Source organism: Coregonus lavaretus, assembly GCF_964263955.1.
Source record: "Coregonus lavaretus genome assembly, chromosome: 10".
Lineage (NCBI taxonomy): Eukaryota > Metazoa > Chordata > Actinopteri > Salmoniformes > Salmonidae > Coregonus > Coregonus lavaretus.
In genome coordinates, this window is record NC_139997.1 from 45,366,810 (window position 1) to 45,380,842 (window position 14,033).

Consider the following 14,033-nt stretch of genomic DNA (forward strand, 5'->3'; position numbering starts at 1 on the left):
GGAAATGGAGAACAGATACTCCATTCCATACATTACACGTTATTGGCCACAGTAGGAGTATTGCTGTGGAGATGTCTGCTTGCAGCCGGATCTATTTGGCAGCTGCAGTGGGGGCACCGGAAGTAAACAGGAAGTGAACAGGCTTCAGTGTCTGATAGTAAGCCTGCACTTTCCCTTTAGTTTAATTCTTCTGTCTGTATACTACTAGAGGAAATGTTTCATTCTGGTTTCACAGCAAACAGTGACAAAATCAGTGACCGTTTTTATGGGTCTTGGTATGCTTTGAAGTTATCAACAACATACAGTGAGTGATACAGAACATTTGAGTGTTGTGTTTTTCCCCTGCCATCAGAACTAGTTGCCTCATAAAAATATACACTTCATACATTCGTCATGTACTTTGAAATCTGTTTTCTATTTGAATGGCTTTGTGTTTGCAAGCCATGTATTAATCATTTTGCAATAGATGCAAAGCTGCTATTTGCTAGTGTATTCTCTACCTGGCACAAGAACACATTTCATCCAAAACTCCAAACTGGGGACATGCATCAGAGAAACGTCAAGCAAAGGTTTTAACCTGATCCCAGATCAATTTGACAGGCAAAGTAAGTGGCAGTACAGTTGCAGTACAATTTTAGGGCCTAATAGGCTACCTCTATCGGTTCAACTAATATTTGATAGTCAAAGAAAAATACTTCAGGAAGTAACTCTTCTCTTGATGTGTAAACGGTTATTTTCCTCATGTTTGGTACTACTCACTGTTTGTAACTAGCCTGTGCCCTGGTAATAGTAGGTCCACACCCAGTGCTGTGACTGAGAAACCTGACTCACTCTTCTGTTGGAGAATAGAAAACACTTTCACTTCCTCTTTCTAACACTCATGGGACGAGTTGCCAGGCTGGCTGTTAGCCCCATTCAACACTCAACTCACCACTTCCTGGTTCTGTTGAGCCTGACAATCAGGATTGGCCATACATCCCTGTATGTTTTATGTTATCACAAAGCAAACATTTCAATAAAATGGCCAGTTTGGCACACACACGCCACTCCCCAGGCTTTTTGAGTCTTTGTGGTTTTGATTGTTTCATGAATCATGATTTCATTGCCACCCAGATATGATGTATCAATGAAAGCTAAGATTAATGGGCTGTGGGATTAATTTGTCATTATTCATGCTTGTAAGCATTCATTCAGAATTAATTGTTACTGAATCTATGACAATAGCCTGGTTGCTCTGCGATATTGTTTTTTTTGTTAGTTTCACACAGCTATTCAAGGGCATTAAATCAATACTTGTGCTAACACTTGGCTGAACGTATTTAGACTTGGCTCATCCTTCAAATAATTAGCTGTTCATGATTTGAAGGATTAGCAAATAACCACATGCTGCTAAATGCTAGTAGTGCCTTTTTAGACACTAATATCAAGGTTAGTGTTAGACAACCTGTGTTTGGACTTTACTTAAGGGACTGGCAGGGTTGACTATTTATTATGATATTATAGGGATGTGTAGAGAAGCTAGAAACTTTGCTCATTATGTGGATGCTTCCAATATGACTATCAGGTTATGTATTGTAGAGAGATGTCCTGACACCTTGTCCTGTCTCTCCCACACAGAGCCATCAGTCATCTGGGGAAGACATGGAGATCTCGGATGAGGACGACATGCCAGGCACGCCCACGCACAGTGGCGACTGTGTCAAGGGAATCGTGGTCAACTCTGCTGTGTCCCCCATGCAGTCCATGCCCCTCCCACCCCCCGGGTTCCCCCCTCTACCCCCTCAAGCGGGTTTCGGTCTTCCACACCACCTCTCTGCTGTTCCGGGCCCACACCTGGCACCTGGAGTGCCCCACCCCATGCTGCCTCACCTCTACCCCCATGGCATGGTGCCCATGATGCAGATGGAGCTGATGAGCTGCCTGCCTCAGTGGGGCAGCGTTCACATGTCCTTCCAGATGCAGACCCAAATGCTGAGTCGCATGGCCCAGACCCGGGGGCCCTATCCCTACCCACAATTCATGACCGCAGGAGGGGCCGCTGCAGCCGGGTCAGCAGCCATGCAGTTTGGGGGTCCCTACCCACCCTTGTCCATGAGTAGCACCCCAGCTGCCAGTGCAGGGGGCCACAGGCAGCAACCCTGGCCCCACCCCAGCATGCCCAAGTTCAACCCTGCTGTTCCTCCACCGGGCTACGAGGCTAAGGAGGACCCTCACAAGGCCACCGTGGAAGGAGTGCTGCTGGTCATCGTCAAGGAGCTGAAGGCCATCATGAAGAGGGACCTCAACCGTAAGATGGTGGAGGTGGTAGCCTTTAGGGCCTTTGACGAGTGGTGGGATAAGAAAGAACACTCAGCCAAGGTGAGTCATTCTTTAAAGCCAGCTGCTATGTATATAGGTGTGTATATATATGAGTGTGTGTGTGTGTGTATATACAGTGGGGGAAAAAAGTATTTAGTCAGCCACCAATTGTGCAAGTTCTCCCACTTAAAAAGATGAGAGAGGCCTGTAATTTTCATCATAGGTACACGTCAACTATGACAGACAAATTGAGAAAAAAAAATCCAGAAAATCACATTGTAGGATTTTTAATGAATTTATTTGCAAATTATGGTGGAAAATAAGTATTTGGTCACCTACAAACAAGCAAGATTTCTGGCTCTCACAGACCTGTAACTTCTTCTTTAAGAGGCTCCTCTGTCCTCCACTCGTTACCTGTATTAATGGCACCTGTTTGAACTTGTTATCAGTATAAAAGACACCTGTCCACAACCTCAAACAGTCACACTCCAAACTCCACTATGGCCAAGACCAAAGAGCTGTCAAAGGACACCAGAAACAAAATTGTAGACCTGCACCAGGCTGGGAAGACTGAATCTGCAATAGGTAAGCAGCTTGGTTTGAAGAAATCAACTGTGGGAGCAATTATTAGGAAATGGAAGACATACAAGACCACTGATAATCTCCCTCGATCTGGGGCTCCACGCAAGATCTCACCCCGTGGGGTCAAAATGATCACAAGAACGGTGAGCAAAAATCCCAGAACCACACGGGGGGACCTAGTGAATAACCTGCAGAGAGCTGGGACCAAAGTAACAAAGCCTACCATCAGTAACACACTACGCCGCCAGGGACTCAAATCCTGCAGTGCCAGACGTGTCCCCCTGCTTACATTTTACATTTTAGTCATTTAGCAGACGCTCTTATCCAGAGCGACTTACAGTTAGTGAATACATTTTTTTTTTATACTGGCCCCCCGTGGGAAACGAACCCACAACCCTGGCGTTGCAAACGCCATGCTCTGTCAACTGAGCTACATCCCTGCCGGCCATTCCCTCCCCTACCCTGGACGACGCTGGGCCAATTGTGCGCCGCCCATGAGTCTCCCGGTCGCGGCCGGCGGCGACAGAGCCTGGATTCGAACCAGGATCTCTAGTGGCACAGTTAGCACTGCGATGCAGTGCCTTAGACCACTGCGCCACTCAGGAGTACAATGCCCTGGACATGCTTAAGCCAGTACATGTCCAGGCCCGTCTGAAGTTTGCTAGAGTGCATTTGGATGATCGAGAAGAGGATTGGGAGAATGTCATATGGTCAGATGAAACCAAAATAGAACTTTTTGGTAAAAACTCAACTCGTCGTGTTTGGAGGACAAAGAATGCTGAGTTGCATCCAAACATCACTGCTCTAGAGGAGATCTGCATGGAGGAATGGGCCAAAATACCAGCAACAGTGTGTGAAAACCTTGTGAAGACTTACATAAAACGTTTGACCTGTGTCATTGCCAACAAAGGGTATATAACAAAGTATTGAGAAACTTTTGTTATTGACCAAATACTTATTTTCCACCATAATTTGCAAATAAATTCATAAAAAATCCTACAATGTGATTTTCTGGATTTTTTTTCTCATTTTGTCTGTCATAGTTGACGTGTACCTATGATGATAATTACAGGCCTCTCTCATCTTTTTAAGTGGGAGAACTTGCACAATTGGTGGCTGACTAAATACTTTTTTCCCCCACTGTATGTATGTGTATATATATATATGTGTGTGTGTGTGTGTGTATATATATATATATATATATATATATATATATATATATATATATATATATATATATATATATATATATATATATATATGTGATGGGATGTATAGACATTATGGACAGTATATGGATAGAATATTTAGTATATCTGTACAATACGCAGGACAGAATAGTGTATATATACAGCAATAGTTGAATAGGATGGCATTGACTAGAATACAGTATGTGTATATATATATATATATATATATATATATATATATATATATATATATATATATATATATATATATATATATATATATATATATATATATATATATATATATATATATATATATATGAAATGAGTAAAACAGTATGTAAACATTATTAAAGTGACCAGTTTTCCATGTCTATGTACATAGCGCAGCAACCTCTAAGGTGCAGGGTTGAGTAACTGGATGTTAGCCTGCTAGTGACAGTGACTAAGTTCAGTGCAGGGTACTGGGTGGAGGCCGGCTAGTGATGGCTATTTAACAGTCGAATGGCCTTGAGATAGAAGCTGTTTTTCAGTCTCTCGGTCCCAGCTTTGCTGCACCTGTACTGACCTCACCTTCTGGATGATAGTGGGGTGAACAGGCCGTGGCTCGGGTGGTTGATGCTCTTGGCAGTGTGTCCTCGGTGATGCGTTGGGAAGACCGCACCACCCTCTGGAGAGCCCTACGGTTGCTGGCGCGGTGCATTTGCCATACCAGGCGGTGATACAGCCCGACAGGATGCTCTCAATGGGCCTGTAAACTTTGGTTTAGCTCAAATATACTGTATCTCCCTAAATCTTAATGCTAATGGTAGAATGTGGTCATTGTTGCTTGGATACAAAAGAATGTTTTGGAGGAAAGCCTCATTTAAAACTCCTGGAATGTTTTGAATCAGAAAAGCTCAGCTAACCTTGAATATTTGCTAAGTTGAATGCACACTAGCTAGGTAATGATTGAAGATTTATTTGAATGTGTTGAAATGATGGACTGTGGGGAAAACAAGGTAGACATATCAGAGCGATATATTTAGAGAGTTTGGTTAATTGAAATGGATGAAATATTTGAGTTTTACTTAGCTATTTCACAAACTCTGGCTGACATTTAATTGTAATGACATGGCTATTCTAGCCAAAGGTTCTCCTGCGTTATCTAGCCAGATAGCTAACAGGCTTTCATATGAGTACCATGTTGTTGTTCATCCTCCAGGCGTCCCTGACCCCGGTGAAGGCTGGCGAGGGGAAGGAGGAGGAGAAGGAGAAGCCCAAGCCCAAAGAGACCATGGGCTCCAGTCTACTGGAGAACTGGAACAAGGGAGAGGGCCTAGGCTATGAGGGCATGGGCCTGGGCATCGGCCTCCGAGGAGCCATCCGCCTGCCCTCCTTCAAGGTACCACCAGACACTTTTAGGATTGACTAAGAATATGTCTAAAGGTCTCTGGCGCTTTGGAAAATAGTTATATAATTTTATGTTTGGCATAGTGCCTTTGTCACATCAGTGGGAGAGATTATGAATGTGTTTGTGTGTGTTCAGGTGAAGAGGAAGGATCCTCCTGATGCTGCCTCCACTGGGGACACTAAGCGAGCGCGGCCCTCCACGCTGGTGGATGATGAGCTGGAGGACATAGCAGAGCTCCCAGAAGATGGGTCCAGGGTGGACGAGGACAGTGCAGCTTCTCGGAGACGACATGCCCGGCCACTGGAGCTGGACAGTGAGGGAGAGGAGAAGGTAGAGACCTCTGGAAAGGAGGAGTCCCTGTCCGACAGGGAGGAGGAGCCTGACGAGACGGAGGTCTCTGACAGGTTGTCGTCGGCCAAGGTGAGCTGTCAGTCCAATTACCTAGAATGGGAGATGAAATGTTGACCACTACAACCTTCAACAGGTGCTTCAGCTCATTGGGAGAAGACAACCTGAGGCATCATACTGTAGAACCATTTTTTTTTTTACAATAGCTTTTAACCTCTGGAATTGAACCTTTTCAGGAGAGTGGAGAGGAAGAGGATGATGACGAAGATGAGGCAGCCTCATCCAGTGACGGTGAATCATCTGAGTCGTCGGATGAGGGTAAATACACGCTGATGTCAATGACCGTAGTTAGTTATTTGGTTCTCTGTGTGTAAACGCTGCCTCTGTAATTGTCCTATCTCTATGTTTCTCTCTCCTCCTCGCTCCTTCAGACCTTGCCAGTTCAGCATCCTCTAAAGTCGACTCTGACTCCTCTGCGAGTGGGGACTCCTCCGAATATGAATCCAGTTCAGAAGAGGAGGCAGAGGAGGAGGAGGAGGAGGAGGAGGCGGCGGTAGACGTGGAGAGTCTACCGGATAAAGACGAGGACCGAGTTCGGACCTCTTCATCCTCCTCCTCTTCGTCGTCCTCATCTGAGGTGGAGGTGGAGCCCAAGGCCCCCAGCACGCCCCTAGGTCCTCCCCCAGAGGACGAGCCCTCAGAGCTGGCTGATTTAGAGGAGGACCAGAGGCCTGGGGAGAGGCTGAAGCTCAAGCCCAACCACAGAGCCATCAGTGAGGGGGAGGAGGCAGCGGAGCCTGGCCGGACCAGCCTGGAGGACCTCCGGCCCCCTTCACCCAAAGGAGTCCCAGGTCTTAACCCTCTCCTATTACCTAACCACACAAGCTTCATGTTTCAGTTTCCGTTTCAGATGTTGCACTCTGCATATTGCTTTTAACTGACAGTTTGTCTTGACATGTTGGTTGTCTTTCAGCTGAGGAGCAAGACATTGACCTGGGAGTCACCATCCCTGTATTTAAGATGGATCCCCAGGACGATGTTACTATCCTGCGGCCGCCCACGCCAACAGGCTCCCTGGCTGACAGCGACCAGGACACTCGACCCAAGGCCCCCACAGAGGACGAGGATCTGCCCTGTACGCCAGGTAGAGGGGCTCCTGCATCCCTGGAGCCCGACACAGCCCTCCCTAGATCCCTAATAGTCCCATCTATGCACATCCCCCTCCCCACTACCCCGGCCATGGAGGGCCACTCCCTGCTGCTGCCTCCTCCCGGCCCCCTGCCGGACCTCCCCCTCCCATTTAGGGCCAGGCTGTCCACAGACGAGGATGTGCCCCACACCCCTGGCAGGGACCTGATGGACCGGGCAGGGGGCCTGGGTAAGTCCCAGAACAGCACAGAGAACGTGCCCGTCACGCCTGGCAGTGATGCCCCTCTGACTGGCAGCAGCCTGGCCAGCCTCGGCTCCCCCCACATATCCGGCAGCCCCTTCTCCTACCCTGCCCAGTCTCCCGTCCTGAGCGCAGGTATCCCCCGAACCCCCGGTAGAGATCTGACCTTCACCCCTGTCTTCCCAGACCACACATCCCTGGCTGCTGGCCTGCCCATCCACTGGAAAGCCTCTTCAGAAAGCCTGCTGTTCAGCACCTTGGCCAACCAGACCCTGCCCCATGGCTCCCTCCAGGGAGAGGCCTTAACCAGCGTGCCAAAAGACCTGCCTGCTGTCCCAGTCTTAGACCTCCCTGTGCCCCCTGACGCAACCCCGCCTAAGAGGAAGCCTGGGCGACCCAAGAGTAAAAAGGCTGCAGCGCTGACCTCTCCTAAGACTGAGTTTATAGAGCTCTTGGTGACTCCCACCTCCATGCCCGCATCGTTGCCTCATGATGCCCAGCTCAGAGAGTTCTCTGCGGACACGGTTGCTGCAGCCACTCTTCCTGACATCCCCAGCTGCGCTGGGCTAGACTCCTCCACAGTGGGCCTGGACTTCAGGGTAGGGGAGACGGAGCTGCATACGGTTTTGCCCCCCGATGACCGGTTCCTCCCCTACAACGAAGAGGAGCACATGCAGAAGCCTGCCCGTAAGGCGCGGCGAGGGTGGGAAGAACTGCTGCTGGCCAGCCACTCCCCCGTGACCACGCCACCGTGGCCCCACTACGTTCCGCGCTCAGAGTTTGAGGAGATGACCATCCTGTACGACATCTGGAACGACGGCATCGATGAGGAGGACATCCGGCACCTGCAGGTCACCTACGACAAGATGCTGCAGCAGGACAACGGCAACGACTGGCTCAACGACACACTGTGGGTCCAGCACCCTCATATCCTTTACTACTGGCCGTTACTAATATTACTGCCAATATACTGCTAGTGCATTACTAATTGCTGTTCCTTTATTGTCCCTTTGTTACTGGTCTTTTAGTATTGCTCAGTCATCAAGCATTTTAAAAAGTAGTAAATTAGAAATGCTTGGTCATGGTTTTACCAACCCTAGGTCTTACCTTCTCCAAAAGCCTTTTTGTTCCCTTGACTCCCCCTGTACCTACCAACATCCCAGCGGTGAAGAGGAAGAGGAGGGACGATGGCATGAGGGATCATATGACTGGCTGTGCCCGTAGCGAGGGCTACTACAAGATCGACAAGAAGGACAAGATCAAATACCTCAACAGCAACAAGCACCTACTGGAGGAGGGGCCTGTAGACATGCAGGTGGGTTTTAGCAGTGGGTTGATGTGCTTGAGTTCACATCAGCAGGGTGTCTGTTCATCTGTTTGTGTCTTGATGCATCTGTGTTTGTCTAAAGGTGAAGTAGGAGCTCATTTCTCTCTCTCTCTCTCTCTCTCTCTCTCTCTCTCTCTCTCTTCTCTCTCTCTCTCTCTCTCTCTCTCTTTCTCTCTCTCTCTCTCTCTCTCTCTCTCTCTCTCTCTTCTCTCTCTCTCTCTCTCTCTCTCTCTCTTTCTCTCTCTCTCTCTCTCTCTTTCTCTCTCTCTCTCTCTCTCTCTCTCTTTCTCTCTCTCTCTCTCTCTCTTTCTCTCTCTCTCTCTCTCTCTCTCTCTCTCTCTCTTCTCTCTCTCTCTCTCTCTCTCTCTCTCTCTTTCTCTCCCCCCCCCCCCCCCCCCCCTTCCAGGGCATGAGTATTCCCGCACAGCCCCTAGTCTCCACCAGAGCTGCTCTGAGCGTCGGTCTGAACAGCGCCGCCTGCTGTCCTCTTTCAGCTGTGACAGCGACCTGCTCAAGTTCAACCAGCTGAAGGTACCAAAGGCCAAACACAGCCCACACACAAACTACTGTTCTTTTACACTGTACGTGTGTCAATGCAATACTGTGTCACTTCAATTTGTCTTTTTTTACACTCTTCCCCAGTTCCGTAAGAAGAAGATCCGGTTCTGTAAGTCGCACATCCACGACTGGGGCTTGTTCGCTATGGAGCCAATTGCTGCTGATGAGATGGTGATTGAGTACGTGGGGCAGAACATCAGACAGGTGAGTAGAACACACAACTCTCTTCTCAGTCTGAGGGAGGTGATGTACAGATAGGAAATCCAAAACATCATGCCATACAGGTGAGTGTTAAGCAGGCTGAGTATAAACCCATCCAATCCTGTATCCAGGTGATTGCTGACATGAGGGAGAAGCGTTACGAGGACGAGGGCATTGGGAGCAGCTACATGTTCCGTGTGGACCATGACACCATCATAGACGCCACCAAGTGTGGCAACTTCGCCCGCTTCATCAACCACAGCTGCAATGTAAGTGTCTCTTCTCCTCTCAAGAGCTGGAGCAAAACGTAATCAAGTCAATGTCAATGAATCTACCCAGTTTCACGGTGCTAGGCTAGCAAACACATGGATGCTAACACCACTGTGTTGTTCTTCTCAGCCCAACTGCTACGCTAAGGTGATCACAGTGGAGTCACAGAAAAAGATTGTCATCTACTCCCGACAACCCATCAATGTCAACGAGGAGATCACCTACGACTACAAGTTCCCCATCGAGGATGAGAAGATCCCCTGCTTGTGTGGGGCAGAGAACTGTAGGGGAACGTTGAACTAACGTTAGCCCCTGGCCAAGGGGCAAACCTCCTAGAAAACAACAAGCACTGTCCCAACAAACGTTGTCCCCATTTCCTGGACACACACAGAGACGGCATGCTAAAAACACAAGGACAGAAGAGGAGGGGTGGAAGAACCAGGGATGAAAACCAACCATCGTCTGGCTACAGTGCAGCTACCTGTCTGGGACTGTTTTTATACGAACAGATATTAACTCAAGATTGTTTATGTTTCTAGGTGCTCTTTAAAACAGAACTAAACATGGGTTTTCTAATAGTCTCCCAGTGACCCTTGAATTTCCACAATGCTGTACCATCTGGCTTCCTGGTGCAGCACTCTTAATTGTCCCTCTTCCATTCAGCATGGTTCCCCCCTTTCTGGTCTTGGCTTATACAGTTTTACCTACTCCCACTTTTTTCATAAGCTTTATGGAGACCACGTGGTACGTAACCCCCCATTCTACCCCTACACACACACACACACACACACCATAAGCTGCTCATTGATACTGTTGACACGCACAATGAAAACACTTGTTGCTGTGGGAGGGACACAGCCTCCCCCATGGGAGACGACACTTTTTTCACCATGTGGTGGTCATAGTGGCACAGACAGAAAGTAGGTTTGGGGTCCTGAGAAATGGGTTTGCTTCCCAAGGAGAAGCCTGCGTGGATACCTTCACTTGCTTAACACCCCTTTGTTTTTATAGTAAATGCAGAAAACATATATAATTTAAGCTACAGAATGGTTAATTGTGTCATCAATTCACAAACGTGGATATCACTGGAGATTAATCCACACCTGCTCATACCAGCAAATAATATAGAGTATGCTGCTGTCTGTTACTTTATGCAAAATCAAGGAATACGCTTTCAAAGATTTACAAATGGTATTAAGGTTTATTCCAATGGTTTTTCCATCATTTCTGATGTTACTCTTACCGTCTTGTCTTCCCCAAAAATACTATGTGCTGCCCTCTGTAGGCCGTATTGTAGAAATAGTGAATGGGGAAAAGAACACAAGATGGGTACTGTAGAAATGTATTTACACAATTGAACCTTTACACCGTATTGTAATGTAGTATAGTGTTTTCAAAAGCGACCATAGGCACATAATTCCTTCCATAACAAACTTAGTTATCACTGCACAGTGAGACTGCTAATCGAAGTATACAGATTGTATTGAAATGCTTTGACTTTATGATGCCTTCTCACCTCCAACATGACATCCATCCACAACAGACTGCTTGTTGAGGTTCCCATGTAGAAGGGTTATAAAACTGATTCACCATTTAAAAGACTCTGCCTGTCCTAGGAAATGGTTCAGATCAGTACAGCTGATGAGTGAATAGCGATTCAAACTCGAGTACTATTAGGTTTGCATACTTTTCTTCCTAAAGCTCATCCAATGCTGTCTGGAAACCAAACCGATGCCCACTGCATTTCCAGTGTTTATCTTGAGAAAAGCATTTATTCAATGCACTATAAAGTTGACAACATGACAATGATAGTAAATATAGGTGAAACCTAGCTAAATGGAACTCCAATGTTCTCTATGAAAGCACACAGACTGCAATTAACAGGAACTTTTTACATTATAATTACCTTGACAAAAGCCTTGAAATGGGGAGTGGGATGTGGCTAGAAAAGAAGTCAGTTTATGAATTGAAGTTTATCATAAGTGCCATATCCATGTGTAAGCTTCTGGGGTTTTCATGACTACAAGGCAAAAGTGTTTCTGAAAGCTGCCGCTTGCAACTGTGTTAATGCGCATGCACTTATGAAATGCTGTCTATTTTCACCCGTGTGAATGTGTTTGTATTGTGTGACATGAATGTGTACGTGTGTTGTTTTCCCTCACGGTCTGGTGGTGTGTTGATGACTGGTTTAGGTGTCCTCACCTCATGGTGCTTTTTCAGCCCTCACTGTACAGATAGCTCAGTGTTCTACTCGCCATACAGAAGTGTTTCTAATATAAAACAATCCATCAGATCTTGCTCTATCTAATCATCACCACACTAAGAACCCCAAGCTCCAATCTTCTGTTTGTGTATGTTTGTCACGTGGGTATTGTCTCTTGTCATTCAGTTTCATGAATCATTAATATTTGTGAATGCACTAGAGGCTTGCACTTCTGCTTACGCCCTCCTAGCCAATCAGAACTCTGAAGACCAAGTAATTAATTGCTTCTCATTCAGTTGGATAGCTTATAAAAAAATGTAACAGTGATGTTTATATTGTACAGGATCACTTGTATAGAAGACCTGAAGCTTTTTTTTTGTCACATGGAGAATACTTAATGATGCATCTTTTTTTTTTTCTTTTTTTTAAACAAAAAACACAGTATTTAATGTGGTATTTTCAGGGATCAGTAAAAAAAAAAAAAGGAATCTGTAAAAAAAAATGTTCCAAGGGTTGAATTGTTTATTTAAAGCAAAGGTGCATCTTGTACAGAAAAAAAGATCTCCACATCCCTTTGAAAGATTGTTTCTTGTAGAAACGTCTTCATTTCCTTTCTAATCTTAAAATATATCAATACTTTAACTGTGAATATATATATATTTTTGTTCCTGGGGATTTGCTACATAAATACAACTCGGAGAGATCTGTGTCAGACAGAGCTGGTGAATGTGGAGCTGGTGGCAGTATTTTCAGCTTGTGTCAAGCTTTATTTTTTATTTTCTGTTGTAAATTCTATGAAAACTTGTTTGCAGTGTGAAGAAGGGGGAAAAAAGCATTATGGTGCAGAAATGGCATAGGAATGGGGTGGAATCACCAGCCTGTTTCTCATGTCTATTACACAAAACATTTATGAAAAAGAATCATGGAAAATAAAGGCATTTTTTTTCCAAATGATTACGAGTTAATTTAACTAAATGTAATGCATTACATTTCAGTGTTCGGACAGAGCAATTACTGGATGATCCAGTTTTATGTACAGTAAATAAATAAAGGTTCCTTCATGTTGGAAACCTCAATGGAGAACACATGCATAACTTCACCCACGATGAGCAACATGAATAAACCAACATTCAGAAATGGGGAGACACTGTCCTTGGATAAACAATGTCCTTCTGTCAGTGTGTAGGCTACAGTTGGGTTCAGGACCAAATTATGTGATTTCTCCCCCATTTCAAGCAGTCAGGCAGTGTCAATCGGGATGCAAGGGACTCCGACTGAGTATGATGTCAATCACTTTATATTATCAATAGCGTCAAGGTATGGTCAGTAAAAAACTAATCACATTTTATTGGTCACATGCGCCGAATACAACAGTTGTAGACTTGGCAGTGAAATGCTTACGTACGAGCCCATTCCCAACAGTGCAGAGTTAAGAAGTAAGACAAATATTTGCTAAATAAAATAGTAAATAGTAACACAAAAACAATAACCAGGCTATATACAAGCAGTACCATTACCGAGTCAATGTGCAGGGGTACATTGTTATCCTCCATGACACAATACACACTTAAACAGCATGTGCGCAATAACAGCTGCCTACCTTGGAAAATATGAAGGACATTTACAACAAACCTGTTACTCACCAGTGTGTGAACCTGTAATAAACGTCAGGAACGTTATGGTTGCCGAAATCATTTTCCAATAAACAAGCACAGCACCTCAATAGGTCTAATTAAAGTCTAAATAAAAATCTAAGAGGCAGGGCTAAGCGGTGTTTAGGGTTCTGTGCAAATGCCAATCTCAAAAAGGGCTGGGAAAGTGAATGTCAAGCTTTTTTTCCTTCTCTGTTTGGTCAGTGTAGCGTGTCATTTCCAGTGGTCGTTAATGATGAATGTCACATAACGTGACATTGATGCGAGGAGAGCTTGCCATCTCGCGGCTGAGTACAAATGCCCTGAAGTGGGGAGGTCAATCCTTTTTTATTTATAAAAACGATACATTAACCAGTTAGAATATACAGTATCTGAGTGAAACGGGGGGGGGGGCTGCTGCTATGGGAAGCAACACACATCTCACTGTTTAGGAATTTCCCACGTCTCATCTTAATCCCCTGACATTTGGTCACAACGGCTGAAGGATTTCCTTGACAAATGCCAAGACTGATGAAGCATGTATAGCCTAGGCAGACGTAGGTAGGCCTATTCATCCTATGGTATCAAGTTCTCTGCTATCACTACATGCCTAACACAACACAAAAAAGGCAGCTATCCTTC

The 14,033-nt window shown here is 45.7% G+C and overlaps 2 protein-coding genes across 2 annotated transcripts in view; both read left to right on the forward strand.

The window, feature by feature from the left end:
• Positions 1-137, forward strand: part of LOC311135780 (histone-lysine N-methyltransferase SETD1B-A-like) — a gene marked incomplete at its 3' end in the record, with an annotated part of 3,062 nt that extends 2,925 nt beyond the window's left edge. Inside the window, exon 6 of the mRNA XM_084169823.1 lies at positions 56-137. Within this exon, the coding sequence (XP_084025949.1) occupies positions 56-137 (82 nt within the window). The remainder of the gene's footprint in view (positions 1-55) is intronic.
• Positions 1-12,714, forward strand: part of LOC311136477 (histone-lysine N-methyltransferase SETD1B-A-like) — a 28,019-nt gene extending 15,305 nt beyond the window's left edge. The window contains 12 exon segments of the mRNA XM_084170613.1: positions 1,618-2,358; positions 5,275-5,454; positions 5,599-5,883; positions 6,048-6,129; positions 6,243-6,662; positions 6,785-8,128; positions 8,350-8,516; positions 8,935-8,974; positions 8,977-9,059; positions 9,171-9,290; positions 9,419-9,556; positions 9,687-12,714. Of these exon segments, the coding sequence (XP_084026739.1) occupies positions 1,618-2,358; positions 5,275-5,454; positions 5,599-5,883; positions 6,048-6,129; positions 6,243-6,662; positions 6,785-8,128; positions 8,350-8,516; positions 8,935-8,974; positions 8,977-9,059; positions 9,171-9,290; positions 9,419-9,556; positions 9,687-9,860 (3,774 nt within the window). The 3' untranslated portion in view covers positions 9,861-12,714.
• Positions 12,715-14,033: the final 1,319 nt, after the last annotated feature.